This window comes from Rhinopithecus roxellana, chromosome 4 (assembly GCF_007565055.1).
Source record: "Rhinopithecus roxellana isolate Shanxi Qingling chromosome 4, ASM756505v1, whole genome shotgun sequence".
NCBI lineage: Eukaryota > Metazoa > Chordata > Mammalia > Primates > Cercopithecidae > Rhinopithecus > Rhinopithecus roxellana.
The window spans coordinates 73,847,166-73,870,779 of NC_044552.1; the positions used below are offsets into that span (position 1 = coordinate 73,847,166).

General features: G+C 36.4%; 1 protein-coding gene across 11 annotated transcripts in view; it reads right to left on the reverse strand.

The window, feature by feature from the left end:
- Positions 1 to 1,032: 1,032 nt before the first annotated feature.
- The window catches only part of CEP57L1 (centrosomal protein 57 like 1), a 69,655-nt gene continuing 47,073 nt past the window's right edge, over positions 1,033 to 23,614 (reverse strand). For 6 of the 11 annotated variants that reach the window (XM_030928193.1, XM_030928191.1, XM_030928200.1 and 3 more), the window contains 9 exons: positions 22,728 to 22,907; positions 21,431 to 21,552; positions 11,504 to 11,620; positions 9,799 to 9,876; positions 9,229 to 9,315; positions 5,822 to 5,899; positions 5,462 to 5,706; positions 4,204 to 4,348; positions 1,770 to 2,183 (listed from right to left, as the gene is read on the reverse strand). In XM_030928193.1, the coding sequence (XP_030784053.1) occupies positions 1,962 to 2,183; positions 4,204 to 4,348; positions 5,462 to 5,706; positions 5,822 to 5,899; positions 9,229 to 9,315; positions 9,799 to 9,876; positions 11,504 to 11,620; positions 21,431 to 21,552; positions 22,728 to 22,907 (1,274 nt within the window). In that variant the 3' untranslated portion in view covers positions 1,770 to 1,961. Of the gene's footprint in view, positions 2,184 to 4,189; positions 4,349 to 5,461; positions 5,707 to 5,821; positions 5,900 to 9,228; positions 9,316 to 9,798; positions 9,877 to 11,503; positions 11,621 to 21,430; positions 21,553 to 22,727; positions 22,908 to 23,614 lie in introns of all 11 variants that reach the window. The other 5 variants (XM_030928197.1, XM_030928196.1, XM_030928189.1 and 2 more) reach the window with 4 other exon arrangements.

The following is a 23,614-nucleotide window of genomic DNA, read 5'->3' on the forward strand; positions in this document are numbered from 1 at the left end:
ACACTTGGCTAATTTTTGTATTTTAGTAGAGATGGGGTTTCACATGTTGGTCCAGATGGTCTCGATCTCCTGACCTTGTGATCCGCCTGCCTCAGCCTCCCAGAGTACTGGGATTACAGGTGTCAGCCACCGTGCCCGGCCGGTTTTTAAATTTTTAATGATAATTTTTAAAGCAATACGTATCTTCACAGGTAATGACTTTATTAATAACTAAATATATTCAGCCACCTTCCTAAATGTATAGAAAACAAAGGCACAGAACTATAGGTCTGCATTATGGTCATGGTGGATAGCAGAAAGCTAAGAAGTTTAGCACAAAGCCAAGCTTAAACTATAAAACTCATATCCTCAAGGAGGAAAGGCAAAGTAGAAAAACAGGTAAGGTGATACAACCGAGTTTAGATCAAACACCCTATGGAACATCTCCAGGGCTGAGGAGCTAAGGATGTGAATGAGGAGGGTGAAAGTTGGCAAAGAGCACATGCATTATTTATACCAGGAGGAAATTTTGATCTCTGCCATTAACTGCTTTCAAGGACAATTCCAAGTATCAACGTGCCCATCTTCAGTCACCTCCCCACTTCCAGGTGTGGAAGGTCTTCTAACATGGTACCTCTTCTCACCATTAGAATGAATTATAGTTCCCCTCCTCCCCAAAAGATCCATAATTACCAACTTTTTCCTACACAAGTTTCTTGGGAATTACCTAGGAAAACAGAAAAACTGTCTTGTAAAAATTGCTCTCCTTAGCTTCCCAAGAACCTGACCTAAAAATTCTTTCACACCTATAGCTTGAACACTCGATCAGCTGTGGATTCAAAGAATTCAGTAAATACGTACTTCCAACTCTGTCCCTTAGGAATCACCATCTCTTAAACTGCTACCCTATATTTGAGCTCCTCCATTCCATTACACCTTTTCTGTCTATCCTGTATTTCTACTTCAGTTCCCGACTCTAGTACCACAGCTGCTTCAGAGGATTTGAGTGAGAAACCAAGAGTTCAGGAGAGTCATACTAGCTCCCCTAGGCACCCAGAAAAACGATCAAGTGCAAATTTATTACAAAGCATGCATACACAATGACATTTTTTGACATTATTGATTTTAAAATATAAAAAATTAAAATATACCATACTACCCTGAATTTCTGCTGGATGAGGTAATTTAATGTCCAGCTTCCTCTTCCTCCATACTCTCTTGTAAAAAAAAATACCACTTTTGTGGGTCCTAGAAATTCAGTCTCAATTTATACTGATGGACATTACATACAATGCAAAGAATAGAAGTCAGCAAAAGTTATAAAGTAGTAAGATAAAATGGATCTTTTTTTTTAAAAAACTAGTTTTGTAAAAGAGAATGGGAACAGCAGAGGAAAACTTCTGCAACTGAATTGCTGTCTCCTAAAAATTAAGTAGCTATGGGTTCCTATTGTCTCATAAAACTTGGATTAAAGGCTTCTTCATAAAACTGTCTAATTGTTAAGCTTTTCCTTTTCCAAAAGAGAAAAACATTTCACAGCTCTAAAACAAAATAGAAAGAAGGCACCAGGAAAGCTAAATGATCTTTCTGAACTCTGTTCATTTAACATTGGTTTTTAAGGTTACAAACCTATGAAAAGTGGAATGAATGGTACTTGTAGCTCAGATTTAACTCAATTTTGAATATTGTCAATCTAGTACAATTTCTTAAATTTAGCTTAAGATATCTGCAAAGCAAACAATGTTTCTAAGACAAGATGAGGTTATGGGCTTCAATCAATAAGAAAAACAAAAAAGCAATTAATTTATTATTTGGAACCCAGTAGGTCATTAGGCATTAATTTAAAAATACTGCAACTTCATGTCTTATAGAAGCTAGAAACATGATTCAAAATGTCACAAAGTTATATTAAATTAAAACCACTTTAGACAATTCAAGGTCTCATTGACAAAGTTCATTAAGGTGACAGTTTTGCTATTTTGTTACTGTTCCCACATGATATCATCTCTTCTCAATTTCATTTGAAGATTATGAACTCGTATTGGATGAAAGCTGCTGTTTTTCTGAAAAAGGTTAGTGTCAGTCAAACATTTTCTGGGGCTATGTTTTATGTTCTTTGATCCTTTAGGGTTGCTGTCTTCTTGCTGAATACCTGAAGCTTCACTCATCTTTGAGTTTTGAACTTTTTGCTGCAGTTTACGGACCTGGAGAGAAAAAAAATCTAACATTTTAGTCAAAAATATACTAAAAATATATTCCAAAATAGGTTGAATTGATGGTTTAAAGTTAAAAAGTTAAAATTGAACATTAAAAAGTTCAATTCGGTAAGTTTTTAATTTATTGAACATCTATTACATGTCTAACACTGTGCTTGTCAGGTAGAATTATAATGAAGAAAAAAGTTCTTACTTTCAAGGAGCTTACTGCTCCTATTAGTGAAAAAAAGCATATATGTGACAACTAGAGAATACAATGAACCAGGATAACTTTGAATAAGACAAAAAGTGTATATATAAGAAGGCCAAAGTAAGATAAGGTCAACATGGGCTGTAGAGATTGGGGGGAAAGGTTGTAAGTAAGATAACTGGTAAAAACCAGAGAACAGAGAGCAGAGAGAAGAACCTTTCTGGTAACATTAACAGCAAATCTAATAATTGGTTCTAGGAATGAGTATCAAGTTTTGAAAATTATACATACACACACGTGTGTGTATGTATGTGTATATATATATATGTATGTGTATAAATATGTGTGTTTTTTTTAACTGCCATTCAGGACTACTTTAAATTCAGGAATACCTTTGTGTACAAATACTTTTGTATATTCCTGAATTTAAAGTACTCCTGAATGGCAGTTTAAAAAAAAGTCAAGGGAATAACTTTATCACCTTGAGTAGTATATGGTAATAGTGGAGGCAGACAGAATTAAACAAAAACAATACGTATCAACTAGCCAAAACCCATTTCTTCAAAGTCTAACCCATTACTTAATCTGTTTCACTTGAGCATAGGTCTAATTTGTAGAGCTGATCCAGACTTTGGGTGAGTACCTAGTTCTCTATTTGGTTAACAATCAATTTTTATTACAGATATTACATTTATCATAATAAAATGCTTAAAATTTATACTGGTATAGCTATTATGGAATATAAACCATGTTTTTCAAAATACAGTATATATATACTAGCTGAGTTTTAAAAATGATCATTCTTCTATTCCTTTCAAGTTTCTCCTATGCAATTTCAAGGAAGTGTACACGTTGTAAAATCTTCACTCCAAAACATACAGAAATTTTTACTTATAGCCTTAAAAGCCAGTAAAATAAAAATAAAAATATTTGTTTTAAAAATTTCACTTCTTTCTCTCTTCCTTTCTTTCTCACAATAAGAATAAAAGTAATAATATTCTGCATCTTTTATTACTTTCCTATAAAAGGCAGGGAGGCTTATTTGTGACATTCATATATCATTAACTTATATGAATGATGATTTTGTCCATAGGCAGATGGCTACATGAGGTGACTTGAGGGTTCCTGGGAAAGGCTCCCTCTGCCTTCTGCTCCAGCAGTGTAATAGTGCTGCAAGTTCAACCTACAGAGTCATTGTCTTGGAATTAAATATTATATTCCATGATTCTTCTGTTAAAATAATAAAACTGTTAGCTATTCTTAGTTATTACATCTTAACAGAAGTATAGAGTTTTCCTCACCATCCCTGTCCTACTCACTATAGCTAGCTGAGTATAGGTCCCCAGGGAATGGAACACAACACAGCCTGTTTTGGGAAAGGGGAAATCATGCTTTAAGGACTGGGGCACTGCTTGGGAGCCACGTTTATGTCTGGTAGTGAATAAGAGACCTGCTGACATAAGGGGTATCATTAAGGCATTAGAGGAGAGAAGGAAGAGGAAAAAGAATGCTAAAAGGGTAACTGGAGGGCTGCTAAGGCAAGTTTAGTTTACCTCACAATTTCCCCAAAGCAATTTCTGAATACATAACTGAACCTATTTGCTCACTTAAAAATTTTAACTTGGAGAGTTACGTAGGAGGTCCATGTTATTCCAGTGGGACAGATGGCTCTATTCTGTCATAGGCCTAAGTGACTACCATCCATCTTTTCACTAAATCCCATACACAAACCTCAAATTTGGAAAGTCGTACAGAGATACAACACTGAATCCACATGTTTTATCTTTTTATTAAAATCTCTTACTAAAGCCTTCTTACACTCTCTTCATGCTTCTTCAGTTTGGAGATTTGTTCTCCTTTAATTTCCATTTTCTTGACTAAACACTCTAGTTCACATTCTATGTCGTCACAAACTGAATGGCTTTCAGTTTCCTTCATTTGTTTCAGTAGTTCTTGGTGCTCCCTATGAAAGAATAGCAAATATTAAGCACTACTATAGTTTATTGCATATATGTCTTTGCCATAATTAAGCAATTTTCTGTTCAATCATAAATTTTAGTCAGACTTAAATATTAACCTTTAAAAACAGCCTCTTTCTTTAGGGTTGTTTAATTAAATCTATGGTAACTATAACCAGGCTCCTGTGATTTGAAATTAAATACCTTTAGAAATATCTTAAGACTGCTAGGCAAATTTAAAAAATATGTGAATTCCTGATGCTCATAGCTCAATGTAGTAAAATGTGTGATGTCTTTAACAGAGGTATTAAAGGGCTTTCTTCCTCATTATTGATATAGGATCTGTGGAAGAATTCCAGCTGTGGAAGTATTTGCCTGAAAAATTTCTGGATTTGGAGTTAGCCTACTGAAATGCTGTTAACAGAAAGAGCTGTATCTTCTACAGATGTCTTAGGTCAACTAGCTGGTCAGCGAAATCACATAGTTCTGGAATTTCTACTGAATATATATTTAAGCAAGTGGGCACAATATAATGTATCCCATATGGAAATCTTCCTTACTATAGATGCTTCAAAATTTGTAATGCACACCAGCCAGAGTCTAAAACAAGGAATTACATTCCTACTTTCCTAATGAAATAATTCATTCAGCTAAAAGATTCTAAAACACAAAAGGAGAGCTTTTCTTATAAACGCTTTTGTGAGTTTTAATCTAAGGTCATCAGATCCTATATGTTAGAATGACAGTAGTAGCTATCAGTCCAGATCTTGGGAATACAGAAATATCTTAGAATGAAAAAGTAGTAGTTATAAAGAACTGAAATTTTAAATAGTAACAAATACAATGAAAAATAGTGACAACAGATCTGTCCAAATGGCTAAGTAAGGCCTTTAAGAATTTATAAGTGGTATTGCTCTTAAGACTAAGAGGAAAAAGTGATATGGTACTTCTCCTGATAAAGAATAAAAATTGCTGGCCAGGCACAGTGGCTCATGCTTGTAATCCCAGCACTTTGGGAGGCTGAGGCAGGAGGACTGCCTGAAACCATGAGTTCAAGACTAGCCTGGGCAACACAGCGAGACACTGTCTCTTAAAAAAAAAATAATATAAATACTTACATGCTCATTTGGTCCAGTTCATCTTGCATTGCCATCAAAAGTTCAGATAAATTGTCAGAAATGGAAATGGACTTTTCTGAGTCAGGAGGAATAGCCTTACACCAGGAAGTTGTTCTAGAAGGCCTGGGGAGACATCTAGTCTCAGCCACGTTAAAAGGTTTCTGAAGGATATGTGGGCCACGATGTTGCCTCCTCTGCAAAAGGTTTTGCATACTTGCATTCACAGAACAGTTTGCACTGGTGAACTTATGGGAAAAGAAACAACTGAGAATAATTTTAAATGACTGAAGATATTTTAATAGCACTTACAATCCAACAGGAGTTTTTTTGAACAACTATCTTCATTTTATCCCCTCTCACCTTTTCAGCCACAAAAGGCAGTGCTCCAAACTTTGAACAAATTTGCCAAGGTGGTCCTCTCTTTATACATTTAGTTTTCTAGAGATTGACAAGAAAAAAACATAAATAAGAAATTATTTTGGGCGAGGTGGCAGGCGCCTGTAGTCCCAGCTACTCGGGAGGCTGAGGCAGGAGAATGGCGTGAACCTGGGAGGCGGAGCTTGCAATGAGCTGAGATCCGGCCACTGCACTGCGGCCTGGGCGACAGAGCGAGACTCCGTCTCAAAAAAAAAAAAAAAAAGAAATTATTTTAAAAGTTATTTATGATATGAAGAACTCTCTCAAAACTCAACAGAAAACAATGCAACTGGAAAATGGGCAAAAAAACATGAACAGAAATTTCACTGACAAAGACATACGTATGGCAAACATATGAAAAGATATTCAACATCATTAATTATGGAAATGAAAGTTAAAATTACAGTGAAATATCACTGCACATCCATCAGAATGGCCAAAATAAAAAATAGTGACAATACCAAATGTTGGCAAGCATGCAGAGAAAATAAAACCACTCACATATTGTTGGTGGGAATACAAAACGGTACAGCCATTTTGGAAGACAGTTTGGCAGTTTCTTATAAAACTAAAAATGTCCTTATTACATGACCCAACAATTGCTCTCTTAGGCATTTATCCTAGAAAAATGAAAACTTACATTCACATAAAAACATGTATACAAATGTTCATATCAGCTTTATCTGTAATAGCTAAAAAATTGGAAACAATCGAAATATCCTTTTTTTTTTTTTGAGACAGGGTCTCATTCTGTCACCCATACTGGAGTGCAATGGTATGATCTTGGCTCCCCGCAACCTCTGTCTCCCAGGCTCAAGCGATTATCCTGCCTTAATCTCCCAAGTAGCTGGGATTACAGGTGTGTGCCACTACTGCCCGGCTAATTTTTGTATTTTTAGTAGAGATGAGGTTTCACCATATTGGCCAGGCTGGTCTTGAACTCCTGACCTCAAATGATGCACTCGCCTTGGCCTCCCAAACTGTTGGGATTACAGGCATAAGCCACCATGCCGGACTCCAGATATCCTTTAACAGATGAATGGTTAAATTGTGGTACCTCTGTAATGCGGAATATCATGCAGAAATAAAAAGGATGTATTGATACATACAACAACTTGGATGGACCTCAAGGGAAAAAAGCCAATCTCAAAAAGTTACATACTGTATAATTCCATTTATATAATAATCTTGAAAGAATAAAATATACAGATGGTGAACAAATTAGAGGTTGCCAGTGTTCAGGGAAGGGGATGTGTAGCTATAGAGGGATTGCATGAAGGAGTCTTTTAGTGGTGGACGAGTTCTGTATCTTGATTGTTGTGATGGTGACATGAATCTACGCATATGATTCTCTCATAAAATCTACACATGTGATTTCTCTCTATGTAAAACTCTCCTACTGCTGTGAGTTACCATCTAAAATTACAACTCTAATCATGTCCCTGCTTTTCTCAGAAGCCTTCAGTAGTTCCTGTTTATAGAATAAAACTTCAAACTCTTAACATGGCATTCAAGGTCAGCCATTAGCTCACCCCAAGCTGTATTTTCCATTTTAACTTCCTCTATGATCTCATCTCACCCCCACTACTGGACTATTACTTATAGGTCCCTGGAAAAACCAACAGTTCCTTCAGACTGTAATATATTTTTCCTTATCTCAGTCTGTCAATATTTAATTCTTCAAGGCTTCCTTTAATATTGCTTTTTGCATTACCTTTCACATATTCCTTTGTCTACATAGCACCACAACACTTTGTTTAAACCTCTATTAATCTTCTATTATACTGTTTCATACTTATATATTTATCTGTTTCTTACAAATTCCTGTCTTATTTTTTTATCACCTAGAGATACCAGTCCATGTACATCAAAATGTAAGAGTTGAATGAACTATGTCCAGGACATGGAGAAACAGTGCGATAGGAAGCAGGTCTCTCACAGAGGCTTCCTGAAATCTGATCCTACTTTCAGCAACTTTAGCACTCCCTCCATCTTTAAAAAGAGACACCATTATTTGCATACCCTGTGAACTTGGGATTTGAACTAAGTACTTCCATGAAATGATTCTGCTGTTAATTACTCTCTTCTCTTCCAGGAGTTACCTTTTCTTTCCTTCATTTCTTTTATCTTCTTCCTGTACCTTCACTATTTTTATAATAAATAGGTAAACTGAAAAAAAGTTCCATTAACTCATCAGAGAAAGGATGCCATAAAACATACATATTGGGCAGTATGTGTTCCACTGGCAAATTACTTACAGTGATTTTTCTATCTGGCTTTGTAGCTGTGAATCTCATTGCACAAACAAGACACAAAACAAATATTTAGGAAAGGAAACAGGCAAAATAAGTCATATTCGGAAAATATTGTTCGTTATTATAGTTTGAAAATTCTTTAAAATGAAAAAATTATGAAAAATATAGCCCAAGTATTGAACATTAATTTTTACTTATGTAATAAAAGAGCAGCCAAAGTTAAGTATAATGTTCTCTCCATTATTTTATCCACAAGCTAAGCATATGGCAGTGACCAGAATTCCCAAATAGCATCTCCTGTCTCCCACAGCAAATCATACAGAGCAACACTCACTCCATTCACATCTGAATAAATAGTAATAATGGCCATCAAAACCATAATTCCAGAATCATAAGATTAAAAGGGATTAAAAACTTTTTTCATACCATTATATATAATTAAGAAGGGTTACTTGAATAGAACACATTCAAAACATCAATTCATCTAAACAAAATATTGGTCTATAAAGTACTAACTCTCCAATCCTTACTTTTAGGCAAATTCACAAGAAATAAGCATAGAAATTACATATAACAATAAATTCCCTATATAAATGACTTTACAGACTTAACAGGTCTGTAAGAAAAACCCTTATTTTTTTATTGTGTACATATTACATAAAACTGCTTTCAGGATCTAGTATTTTTTCAATATCTACTGTGTTGTTTAGTGCCTCTTTTATAAAGTATCACAAAATATATTTCTCCAGAAGTTTAGAAAAATATTAATCCTTCTAGAAAAACTGGAGTGCTTCCTGTTATTTCACAAAGATAGCGATACTGTCCATTATATGTTCCTTTTTGGTTTGGTTGTCAAGCAAACTCAGAGCCAAATTTTGTACATGACTGCTGCTACTTTTTAAAATCTGAATATTATGAAATTTTCTGTCCTTATATCCCAAACCATCATCTATTACTTGGCACACACTATTGCATGTCTTTTATTATACATCTTCAAATCCTTTTGGGAAAGGGGTAGGTATAAGCATTAAGAGGGTGTATAAATAAGTATTAGAAAATAAAAGTATAGTTTGGGAAAAAGTTTTATATGCACACCTTTGAAGATGTCTTCTTTTGCTTGGAGTGCTTTAGATTTGAAACTGAAGACATTATAATTTTACTGATTTCAAGTCCAGTTTGAAGCTGTAATTTTTTAAAAAAAGTTATAACATTGATTTGTAACATGCAAAAACATTGTAATGAGCTATCAGGTCTAAGTTTATAAATATAAAAATGCTTTTTGAAGAAGAAAAGAAGAAAAGAAAATTCAAGATACTGTTTTTGTACGTGTGAAGGTCACTAAGTCTATTGGTAATTACAATACTTTTCTGTTTATAAAAGAATAAATTATTTAATATACATATAGAGATCAAACTGAAAACAATCTATCCTAGGAGTTCCTTCAACTGAGAATATGTGTATTTGTCAGAATTTCAAAAGATTAAAAGACCTCTTGGTAATACATCCACGTATCATACTGGCTGACTGAGAATTTCGTTATTATAATGAAAAGACAATTTAGGAAGCAGAAATTAGAATCTAGAACACAGGTTTCAGTTAATGAAAATAAAAATATAATAAAACATATATGGTTTACTGTGATAGATTATATAGTGCCATATTTACCTCAGAAGCTTTGTCTTGAAACAGCTTACGTTGATGTTCTTCTTCCTTCAGTTTTTCTTCTAAATGTTTAATCTTGTCCTGCAAAAGAGTAAAAACTAAGATTGTTTTTTTTTTTATTTTTTTATTTTTATTTATTTATTTATTTTTGAGACGGAGTCTCGCTCTGTCGCCCGGGCTGGAGTGCAGTGGCCGGATCTCAGCTCACTGCAAGCTCCGCCTCCCGGGTTTATGCCATTCTCCTGCCTCAGCCTCCCGAGTAGCTGGGACTACGGGCGCCCGCCACCTCGCCCGGCTAGTTTTTTGTATTTTTTTTTTTTTAGTAGAGACGGGGTTTCACCGTGTTAGCCAGGATGGTCTCGATCTCCTGACCTCATGATCCGCCCGTCTCGGCCTCCCAAAGTGCTGCGATTACAGGCTTGAGCCACCGCGCCCAGCCAAAACTAAGATTGTTATATAAAAACTAGAGCCAAATATCCTTTGTCTCTTTTCCAAATAGAGTCCTAGGGGGTCCTGATTCTTAAGAGTTTGGCAAATTAAGGCAGAAAATAAGAAAAAGGAATGGCACAAGATGTTAAGATTTTTCTTGGCTTTCTTCCCACTTCTTTCTTTGCTCCTTTACCTTCTATTACACACAAGGAGAAAACAAAGGGAAAGCAAAGAATATACACACACATAGGCTTTATTAACTTCCAGCAACAAAATCATTATGATGAAACTTTTAAGGATACTAATGGTGTAGAAGGTCAAACCATTATAGTCTTGGGTCTCAATGTTTCATTCAAAATATAAAAAAAATAAGTTTCTACTAGTTGCATATATATGATAAGAGTGTAATTTGGGGAGAAGAGTGAAAATACATAATAGAAATATACAATGTGGTCCTTGTTACTTAAGAGATTATACAGATTGAGGATCCCTTATCTTAAGTGTTTGGAACCAGAGATACTTTGGATTTTGGAATATTTTCATTACTAGTTCAGTGTCCCTAATCCAAAAATTCAAAATCCTATATGCTCCAGTGAACATTTCCTCTGAACATTATATTACTGTTCAGAAAGTTTTGGACTTTGGAGTACATCAGATTTTGGATTTTTGGATTAGGGACACCCAACCTGTATTGTATGAAAAGAAAAAAAGAGTAATATTCACGAAACAATAAAACAACAAAGGAAATAACTTGACAAGGACTATATATATGTAACCTTATATACGTAAGTATTATATCTTATATCTGTGGTGTGGTTCAGAATAGGAGGACAGTACTATTTCAAAGTGAGAACTTCCTGAGTGTTGGAGAGTTCAAGGAGGACTTCCTAGAGGAAGTACAACTCTGAGAAAACCCTATAAAATGGAAAGGATTTGGAGGGAAAAAGGATGAAGAGGGGAACTGGTATAGCCTTAAGTTGACTACAAGTGGTGAAAGACAAATTTTTAATAATCTTTAGGTAAAGTATCTGACAAATAAAAATATCCCGCTGTATTAGAAGTCAAAATTACAATCTCACATCAAAAGACAGCTAGCTCATTCATACTGTGACAGAACACATTAACTTTTCACTCTATAGGTGAGAATTCATATCTGGATTATAAAAAGCTGTAAATGAAGTTTTATAAATCTGAGAGTTACTCTACATTCATATAAAATATCAATTCTGCTTAACACTAAAGATTTATTCCTGTTGTCATCACTTCAAAGAAAGTTTACCTCAGCAGTTTTCTGAGTTGTTGTAAGTCTAAAACACTCTTTTTCTAAGACATCAAGCTTTTCAAGTTTTGCATACAGCTTCATCTGATCTTGTTCTTTTTCCCTCTGAAGCTGGGCCTAGAAAGGATACAAATAAAATAACAACCCTGAATTTGGCAAGTAATGCCAATGGAACAAGAATAATATAATTTCTGATATAGAGCAAGATGGCCGAATAGGAATAGCTCCAGTCTCCAACTCCCAGCGCGAGCGACACAGAAGACCGGTGATTTCTGCATTTTCAACTGAGGTACTGGGGTCATCTCACTAGGGAGTGCCGGACAATCGGTGCTGGTCAGCTGCTACAGTCTGACCAGCGAGAGCTGAAGCAGGGCGAGGCATCGCCTCACCTGGGAAGCCCAAGGGGGAAGGGAGTCCCTTTTCCTAGCCAGGGGAACTGAGACACACAACACCTGGAAAATCGGGTGACTCCCACCCCAATACTGTGCTTTGAGCAAACGGGCACACCAGGAGATTGTATCCCACACCTGGCCGGGAGGGTCCCACGGCCACGGAGCCTCCCTCATTGCTAGTACAGCAGTCTGCGATCTAACCGCAAGGCAGCAGCAAGGCTGGGGGAGGGGCGCCCGCCATTGCTGAGGCTTAAGTAGGTAAACAAAGCGGCTGGGAAGCTCAAACTGGGTGGAGCTCACAGCAGCTCAAGGAAACCTGCCTGTCTCTGTAGACTCCACCTCTGGGGACAGGGCACAGCTAAACAACAACAACAAAAAAAGCAGCAGGAACCTCTGCAGATGCAAACGACTCTGTCTGACAGCTTTGAAGAGAGCAGTGGATCTCCCCACATGGAGGCTGAGATCTGAGAAGGGACAGACTGCCTGCTCAAGTGGGTCCCTGACCCCTGAGTAGCCTAACTGGGAGACATCCCCCACTAGGGGCAGTCTGACACCCCACACGTCACAGGGTGGAGTGCACCCCTGAGAGGAAGCTTCCAAAGTAAGAATCAGACAGGTACACTCGCTGTTCAGTAATATTCTATCTTCTGCAACCTCTGCTGCTGATACCCAGGCAAACAGGGTCTGGAGTGAACCTCAAGCAATCTCCAACAGACCTGCAGCTGAGGGTCCTGACTGTCAGAAGGAAAACTATCAAACAGGAAGGACACCTATACCAAAACCCCATCAGTACATCACCATCATCAAAGACCAGAGGCAGATAAAACCACAAAGATGGGGAAAAAGCAGGGCAGAAAAGCTGGAAATTCAAAAAAAAAAGAGCGCATCTCCCCCTGCAAAGGAGTGCAGCTCATTGACAGCAACAGACCGAAGCTGGTCAGAGAATGACTTTGACGAGATGAGAGAAGAAGGCTTCAGTCCATCAAACTTCTCAGAGCTAAAGGAGGAATTATGTACCCAGCGCAAAGAAACTAAAAATCTTGAAAAAAGAGTGGAAGAATTGACAGCTAGAATAATTAATGCAGAGAAGGTCATAAACAAAATGACAGAGATAAAAACCATGACATGAGAAATATGTGACAAATGCACAAGCTTCAGTAACCGACTCGATCAACTGGAAGAAAGAGTATCAGCGATTGAGGATCAAATGAATGAAATGAAGCGAGAAGAGAAACCAAAAGAAAAAAGAAGAAAAAGAAATGAACAAAGCCTGCAAGAAGTATGGGATTATGCAAAAAGACCAAATCTACGTCTGATTGGGGTGCCTGAAAGTGAGGGGGAAAATGGAACCAAGTTGGAAAACACTCTTCAGGATATCACCCAGGAGAACTTCCCCAATCTAGTAGGGCAGGCCAACATTCAAATTCAGGAAATACAGAGAACGCCACAAAGATACTCCTCGAGAAGAGCAACTCCAAGACACATAATTGCCAGATTCACCAAAGTTGAAATGAAGGAAAAAATCTTAAGGGCAGCCAGAGAGAAAGGTCGGGTTACCCACAAAGGGAAGCCCATCAGACTAACAGCAGATCTCTCGGCAGAAACTCTACAAGCCAGAAGAGAGTGGGGGCCAATATTCAACATTCTTAAAGAAAAGAATTTTCAACCCAGAATTTCATATGCAGCCAAACTAAGTTTCATCAGTGAAGGAGAAATAAAATCCTTTACAGATAAGCAAATGCTTAGAGATTTTGTCACCACCAGGCCTGCCTTACAAGAGACCCTGAAGGAAGCCCTAAACATGGAAAGGAACAACCGGTACCAGCCATTGCAAAAACATGCCAAAATGTAAAGACCATCGAGGCTAGGAAGAAACTGCATCAAATAACGAGCAAAATAACCAGTTAATATCATAATGGCAGGATCAAGTTCACACATAACAATATTAACCTTAAATGTTAATGGACTAAATGCTCCAATTAAAAGACACAGACTGGCAAACTGGATAAAGAGTCAAGACCCATCAGTCTGCTGTATTCAGGAGACCCATCTCACATGCAGAGACATACATAGGCTCAAAATAAAGGGATGGAGGAAGATCTACCAAGCAAATGGAGAACAAAAAAAAGCAGGGGTTGCAATCCTAGTCTCTGATAAAACAGACTTTAAACCATCAAAGATCAAAAGAGACAAAGAAGGCCATTACATAATGGTAAAGGGATCAATTCAACAGGAAGAGCTAACTATCCTAAATATATATGCACCCAATACAGGAGCACCCAGATTCATAAAGCAAGTCCTTAGAGACTTACAAAGAGACTTAGACTCCCATACAATAATAATGGGAGACTTCAACACCCCACTGTCAACATTAGACAGATCAACGAGACACAAAGTTAACAAGGATATCCAGGAATTGAACTCATCTCTGCACCAAGCGGACCTAATAGACATCTATAGAACTCTCCACCCCAAATCAACAGAATATACATTCTTCTCAGCACCACATCGCACTTATTCCAAAATTGACCACATAATTGGAAGTAAAGCACTCCTCAGCAAATGTACAAGAACAGAAATTATCACAAACTGTCTCTCAGACCACAGTGCAATCAAACTAGAACTCAGGACTAAGAAACTCAATCAAAACCGCTCAACTACATGGAAACTGAACAACCTGCTCCTGAATGATTACTGGGTACATAACGAAATGAAGGCAGAAATAAAGATGTTCTTTGAAACCAATGAGAACAAAGATACAACATACCAGAATCTCTGGGACACATTTAAAGCAGTGTGTAGAGGGAAATTTATAGCACTAAATGCCCACAAGAGAAAGCTGGAAATATCTAAAATTGACACTCTAACATCACAATTAAAAGAACTAGAGAGGCAAGAGCAAACACATTCAAAAGCTAGCAGAAGGCAAGAAATAACTAAGATCAGAGCAGAACTGAAGGAGATAGAGACACAAAAAACCCTCCAAAAAATCAATGAATCCAGGAGTTGGTTTTTTGAAAAGATCAACAAAATTGACAGACCGCTAGCAAGACTAATAAAGAAGAAAAGAGAGAAGAATCAAATAGACGCAATAAAAAATGATAAAGGGGATATCACCACCGACCCTACAGAAATACAAACTACCATCAGAGAATACTATAAACACCTCTACGCAAATCAACTAGAAAATCTAGAAGAAATGGATAATTTCCTGGACACTTACACTCTTCCAAGACTAAACCAGGAAGAAGTTGAATCCCTAAATAGACCAATAGCAGGCTCTGAAATTGAGGCAATAATTAATAGCCTACCAACTAAAAAAAGTCCAGGACCAGATGGATTCACAGCTGAATTCTACCAGACGTACAAGGAGAAGCTGGTACCATTCCTTCTGAAACTATTCCAATCAATAGAAAAAGAGGGAATCCTCCCTAACTCATTTTATGAGGACAACATCATCCTGATACCAAAGCCTGGCAGAGACACAACAAAAAAAGAGAATTTTAGACCAATATCCCTGATGAACATCGATGCAAAAATCCTCAATAAAATACTGGCAAACTGGATTCAGCAGCACATCAAAAAGCTTATCCACCATGATCAAGTGGGCTTCATCCCTGGGATGCAAGGCTGGTTCAACATTCGCAAATCAATAAACGTAATCCAGCATATAAACAGAACCAAAGACAAGAACCACATGATTATCTCAATAGATGCAGAAAAGGCTTTTGACAAAATTCAACAGCCCTTCATGCTAAAAACGCTCAATAAATTCGGTATTGATGGAACGTACCTCAAAATAATAAGAGCTATTTATGACAAACCCACAGCCAATATCATACTGAATGGGCAAAAACTGGAAAAATTCCCTTTGAAAACCGGCACAAGACAGGGATGCCCTCTCTCACCGCTCCTATTCAACATAGTGTTGGAAGTTCTGGCTAGGGCAATCAGGCAAGAGAAAGAAATCAAGGGTATTCAGTTAGGAAAAGAAGAAGTCAAATTGTCCCTGTTTGCAGATGACATGATTGTATATTTAGAAAACCCACTGTCTCAGCCCAAAATCTCCTTAAGCTGATAAGCAACTTCAGCAAAGTCTCAGGATACAAAATCAATGTGCAAAAATCACAAGCATTCTTATACACCAGTAACAGACAAACAGAGAGCCAAATCATGAATGAACTTCCATTCACAATTGCTGCAAAGAGAATAAAATACCTAGGAATCCAACTCACAAGGGATGTAAAGGACCTCTTCAAGGAGAACTACAAACCACTGCTCAGTGAAATCAAAGAGGACACAAACAAATGGAAGAACATACCATGCTCATGGATAGGAAGAATCAATATCGTGAAAATGGCCATACTGCCCAAGGTAATTTATAGATTCAATGCCATCCCCATTAATCTACCAATGACTTCCTTCACAGAATTGGAAAAAACTGCTTTAAAGTTCATATGGAACCAAAAAAGGGCCCGCATTGCCAAGACAATCCTAAGTCAAAAGGACAAAGCTGGAGGCATCACGCTACCTGACTTCAAACTATACTACAAGGCTACAGTAACCAAAACAGCATGGTACTGTTACCAAAACAGAGATATAGACCAATGGAACAGAACAGAGTCCTCAGAAATAATACCACACAACTACAGCCATCTGATCTTTGACAAACCTGACAAAAACAAGAAATGGGGAAAGGATTCCCTATTTAATAAATGGTGCTGGGAAAATTGGCTAGCCATAAGTAGAAAGCTGAAACTGGATCCTTTCCTTACTCCTTATACGAAAATTAATTCAAGATGGATTAGAGACTTAAATGTTAGACCTAATACCATAAAAACCCTAGAAGAAAACCTAGGTAGTACCATTCAGGACATAGGCACGGGCAAGGACTTCGTGTCTAAAACACCAAAAGCAACAGCAACAAAAGCCAAAATTGACAAATGGGATCTAATTAAACTAAAGAGCTTCTGCACAGCAAAAGAAACTACCATCAGAGTGAACAGGCAACCTACAGAATGGGAGAAAATTTTTGCAATCTACCCATCTGAAAAGGGCTGATATCCAGAACCTACAAAGAACTCAAACAAATTTACAAGAAAAAAACAACCCCATCAAAAAGTAGGCAAAGGATATGAACAGACATTTCTCAAAAGAAGACATTCATACAGCCAACAGACACATGAAAAAATGCTCATCATCACTCGCCATCAGAGAAATGCAAATCAAAACCACAATGAGATACCATCTCACACCAGTTAGAATGGCAATCATTAAAAAGTCAGGAAACAACAGGTGCTGGAGAGGATGTGGAGAAATAGGAACACTTTTACACTGTTGGTGGGATTGTAAACTAGTTCAACCATTATGGAAAAGAGTATGGCAATTCCTCAAGGATCTAGAACTAGATGTACCATATGACCCAGCCATCCCACTACTGGGTATATATCCAAAGGATTATAAATCATGCTGCTATAAAGGCACATGCACACGTATGTTTATTGCGGCACTATTCACAATAGCAAAGACTTGGAATCAACCCAAATGTCCATCTGTGACAGACTGGATTAAGAAAATGTGGCACATATACACCATGGAATACTATGCAGCCATAAAAAAGGATGAGTTTGCATCCTTTGTAGGGACATGGATGCAGCTGGAAACCATCATTCTTAGCAAACTATCACAAGAACAGAAAACCAAACACTGCATGTTCTCACTCACAGGTGGGAACTGACCAATGAGATCACTTGGACTCGGGAAGGGGAACATCACACATCGGGGCCTATCATGGGGAGGGGGGAGGGGGGAGGGATTTCATTGGGAGTTATACCTGATATAAATGACGAATTGATGGGTGCTGACGAGTTGATGAGTGCAGCACACCAACAGGGCACAAGTATACATATGTAACAAACCTGCATGTTATGCACATGTACCCTAGAACTTAAAGTATAATAAAAAAAATATATATATATAAGTATATATTCCACTCAAAATAAAATAAAATAAAAATAAATACCTTAAAAAAAGAATAATACAATTTCTGAGAATTCAAAACACAATGTAAATATCATAAGAAACATGTACATAAATGCACATACTTTAGGTGCTTACAAGCAAAAAAGAATATCAAACATGTTTTGTTATTTATTTTTTTCAATCTTAAAGTCATAATTTTTTAAATTTAAATTTAAATTTTTTTTTTTTCTGAAAATCAAGCACTTTTAAGGAGCAAATATAACATGAAAAAAGACCAGGCGTGGTGGCTCATATTTGTAATTCAAGCACTTTGGGAGGCTGAAGTGGGAGGATTGCTTGAACCCTGGAGTTTGAGACCAGCCTAGGCAACATAGTGGGACTCCTCCTCTACAAAAAACTTAAAAATCAGCCGGACATGGTGGTGCATGCACACCTGTAGTCTCAGCTGCTTGGGCTGCTGAGATGAGAAGATTGCTTGAGCCTGGGAAGTCAAGGTTATGGTAAGCAGTGACTGTGCCACTGCACTCCAGTATGGGCAACAGAGTGAGACCTTGTCTCAAAAAAAAAAAAAGAAAAAAAAAGCGCAGATTAGATGTGTTATATTAGCATCAGCGAAACAAACTTGTTTATGCATCTTTATATAGAATATAAATTAATTCTACTATGGAAAACTTCTCTTTTTTTGAGAGAGTCTTGCTGTTGCCTAGGCCAGAGTACAGCAGCACGATCTTGGCTCACTGCAACCTCTGTCTCCTCGGTTCAAGCGATTCTTCCTCCTCAGCCTTCCAAGTAGCTGGGATTACAGGCCCCTGCCACCACGCCCTACACCAGGTTTTGTATTTTTAGTAGAGATGTGGTTTCACCATGTTGTTCAGTTTGGTCTTGAACTCCTGACCTCAAGTCAACTACCCTCCTTGGCCTCCCAAAGTGCTGGGATTACAGGTGTGACCTATCAATTCTGGCCTAAGAAAACCATTATTAACAAAACCTGTATTAAATAGTGTTATTTACAAGGTGACCAAACATCCTCATTAACTTACCCTCTCTCTAACAAAGAAAAGCAGCTATCAGAGGAATAAAACATAAAAATAACATGGAGAAAAGGAAAGTTATATATATATATATATATATACATACACACACACACATGCACATCTATATGCTATTTTGTAATGGCATTTATAACCATACTAATGTAAGGTATTAGTAATAGGGGCAACTGTGAGGGAGCAAGAACTCTTTCTATACTATCTACTCAATTTTCTATAAATCTAAAATGGCTGTAAAAGATAAAGTCTAGGCCGGGCACAGTGGCTCATGCCTGTAATCCCAGCACTTTGGGAGGCCGAGGCGGGTGGATCACCTCAGGTCAGGAGTTTGAGACCAGCCTGCCCAACATGGTGAAACCCTGTCTCTACTAAAAATACCAAAAGTCAGCTGGGTGTGGTGGCGGGTGCCTGTAATCCCAGCTACTTGGGAGGCTGAGGCAGGAGAATCATTTGAACCAGGGAGGCGGAGGTTGCAGTGAGCCAAGATTACGCCACTGCACTCCAGCCTGTGAGACAACACTGAAACTCTGACTCCAAAAAAAAAATAAAAAAGATGAAGTCTATTAATTAAAACAAAATCAAAAACAATACCAATAAACAGAGTCTTGGTAACCTGTGGTTTAATAACATTTAGGTGAAGTCCCAGAGAAGAAGAGAGAGAGGTGGGACAGAATAATTATTTGAAGGATAATGGTTGAAAATGTTCTAATTTAATGAAAAATATTGACAGATTCAAGAATCTCAAAAGGTTCAAGCATTAAAAAACCACTTAGCAACATATTGTTGAAAACCAGTGATAAACGGGAAAATCTTAATAGCAGTCTGAGAAATGATAACACATTCTGCATAGAGGAATAAAGAGAAGAACTCTGACTAGAAACTATGAGATCCAGAAGGCAACAGAAATATAATCTTCAATGTGCTGAAAGAAGAAAAGATGCCACCTAGAATTCTATATCCAGCCAAAATATCTTTCACAAATGACAGAGAAGTAGACTTTTCCAGATAAATAAATGCTAAGAATTGTCAATTCTTAGCATTTCTGATATTTTCCTTCAGATGGAAGGAAAATGATATCAAATGGAAAACAAAATCTACACAAAAATAAAAAGCACAGAAAATGGCAAAAAATACATATTTTTGTTTCCTAATTTTCCTGAAAGGATAATTGACCATTTGAAGCAAAAATAATAATGTATTGTGGGTTGTATGACATATGCAGAAATAAAATGTATGAAAACTATAGCACAAAGGGGAATCAGAGGACGCATACTGAAAGAGGATCCTACATTATATGTGAAATATTTTAATACAGATTTATGGCAGACTGTGGTTAGTTAAGAATACATATTTTAGTTCACAGAGCAGCTATTAAAAAGGATCATCATTTGTTTCAATATCAACTAGAGAAAGACCCTCATCTTATTCTTCTTCAGAATAGTTTGGCTGTTCTTGGACCTTGGCGTTTCCATATAAATGTTAGAATTAAATTCCCTGGTTCCTTAAAAATCTGTTATGTATTTGACCCATCAAAATCCAGTATTGATTGGTACTTTTACCCTTCTGCCAAGAAAATGCAAGAATATTAGAACACGTTAAACTACTTTACTTCTTCCTAATATATAAGCCATTGTTCTGATGAATTTTAATTCTTTATATTTAAACCATATAAATCTTAATTATTGTTGCCTTATATAATATTCATTTAGATTTATCCACATATTTACCATCTTCATTACTCTTCATTCCTTCATGCATCTCTGACCTTCCACCAAAGGTCATTTTCCTTCTGTCTGATGTCCTTTAGTGTTCTCTTCAGAGTGGACCTACTAGTAACAAACTATCTCAGTCTTTTTAGTCTTAAAATGTCTTTATTTCTGAAGGATACTTCCCCCAAGCATAGAATTCTAGACCAGTATTTATTTTCTTTTAACACCTTAACTCTATCAATCCCTTGTCTTCTGGGTTCAGTACTTTCAGTTGAGAAGTCAGCTATCACTTTGTCGTCTCTTTGAATGTAATATTTTTTTTTTCTGGATGCTTTTAAGATTTTACTTTTTTTTTTTTTTTTTTTTTTTTTTTTTTGAGACAGAGTCTTGCTCTGTCGTCCAGGCTAAACTGCAATGGCACGATCTCAGCTCACTGCAACCTCTGCCTCCTGGGTTCAAGCGATTCTCCTGCCTCAGCCTCCTGAGTAGCTGGGATTACAGGTGCCTGCCACCAAGCCCGGCTAATTTTTGTATTTTTAGTAGAGATGGGGTTTCACCATGTTGGCCAGGTTAGTAATTTTACTTTTTAATACATGTTGTAACATTCTTAGCCATTATCTCTTCAAATACTGCTTTTCCCCTATTTTCCCTTTCCTTTCGAAACTCCAATTACACATAAGTTAGACCTCATTCTAACATTATGCCTCTTTTGCCTTTGAATTTTCCCATGACATTAAAATATTCTTCAAAAAGATACAAAATTATATTATCATTCCTTATAGAAAATATGCTCACCTGTTGTTCTAGGATCATGTTCTTTTCTCGCTCTACATTGAGAACCATTCTCTTTGTATATTCTAGTTGCTTCTCTAGAAGAGTACAACGGGACTGGGCTGAGCTTAACTGTATACTTATATCTACGAAAAAGACAAAATAATAACCAGTCAATTACTTGATTATCACATAGATCAGAGATTTGGTTATCACAAGAAATGTATTATGTGAATTCAATCAAGAGCTAAAAGTTCAGGGTCTCTTTTATCTCTGAGTATTGACTCTCCCAGAGTTATGAAAATACATTTGTAAATAGCTCATTAATTACATAGAACTGGTTTAATATTGTCTCCTCCTAAAAATCCAGAGGGCACACTTCTGAAAGAGGAGGATGTCAGTAACTTGTGGGGTGATAAATATCCTGGTTGTTAATGAAAATAACATCATCTGGAAAAACAGAGGCTGAAAGCTTCTTACCTATCAATATATTTCTTCTCTTTCAGGAAACGCAAATATATGCATCTACCACTCTCATTTTCCCCTGTTCTTGACTGCTGGCAGAACAGCTAATTCCACAGCAGAAAGCAACCTATTTCTAATCCTTTAACTCTTTACTTTCCTTACCCCTTTCTTCTACTTTTGTCCAATTACCTCAGAAATATTTTTCTCCCCATTTCTTCATTCTACTTCTAAGTTGAAACAAAAACTTGAGCCTTGTTTATAAGGATGAGTGTAGTGTAAAAATGAAAAAGGAAGTCTTAAGTTTTGAAGTGAAATTATGTAAAAGACTTATGTTCTAAATTTCTAAAATTTTTCCTAATTTCCACAGAAGCTCCCCCATTTGCCTATGTCTTCTAATTAACTTTGCTTTCCTCTCAAGTTAAATAAAATTCTTTTGTATTCATTTTTATTGGTTTTTATATTGTTTAATTGCTAGTGTTGTTCTGTATTTCAAATTCTAAAGTTTAGAGTTAACTGCAAATACAAATAAATAAAAAATAAATATTCAATTACGGGTTAAATTGGATTTTGTTGGTTATTCTGAGAATATTCTAATTTTTAAACACAACTTGTCTAAAATCTTAATTTTTCCTTTAATTTCTAGAATTTATGAATTATGCTAAGTTAGATATGATAGAGGTAAGTTCAAAACTGTATCTTTTTCTCACAAATATCAAAAGGTCTGAGAACAAAGTCACAAAGTTTGAACATATATAAGAACAAAGATATCTGAGTACACTGGCTTAGACTAGGTTTATTATTTTTGAACTGTAAACTCTGGTAACTCCTGGTTTCTGAGAACTACTGTATTTCTTACCTTTTTTCTGCTTTATCAGCTCCTGGTGTGCCAGATTTCTCTCATTTGTTTCATTCTCTAAGGCCTTCTTATACTGCGCTGTTTCTCTGGAAAGAATGTTCAGGTTATCTTCAGCCTGTGTTCTCTCCAGTTCTAAACGATGAATTTTTTCCTGAAGAGTTTTTAAGGCTAAAATAAGAGCTGTTGAAAAAAAATTTTGTTGATATTTTCAGTGAAAGTTTCTGAACACTTACAATCAAAGTAACATAAGAAAAATAAGCAGTATATTTTTGTTAGTGAGCCAGAAAAATGTACAAGTAATGCATATTCTTCCAAAAATGAAAAATAATGAATAACACTTTAAAGAGGGGCACATTTTCTCTAATATATCTTGTAAAAACAATATATCTATGATTGTATTTAGTGATTTCTAAGACTGAGAAAGGTAATAACCATGATTTTAATTTAATAAAATAAATATTTTCAAATGAAAGGACTTAAAGAAGACAATGTAGTCTAGGGAGCATAAGAGTCTGAATATGAATAAGGAACATTAAAATATAATTTCTACTAATTAACGTGGCAATTTAGGTTTAAAGTTAAAGGTTTTTTTCTCAGTTCTTGATGTATTCCATTTTAGTCAAATCACACATATTTATTGTTTCTTTGTCCATGATGCAGTATTAAGAAACAGGATAATTATAACCTAATGGTTTACCTGATGTCAGACCTGAAAGATAATAGTACACTATACCACTGTGACTTGTATTCAACTATATTAATATCTTCATGATTCAGATAAGTTCAGAGTTTTAACTATCATATACTTTATATCAAATTAGAAAGATGCTTGCTAGAGATTACCATTTGATTTTTATAAATGAGATAAATAAATTATATTATTCCTC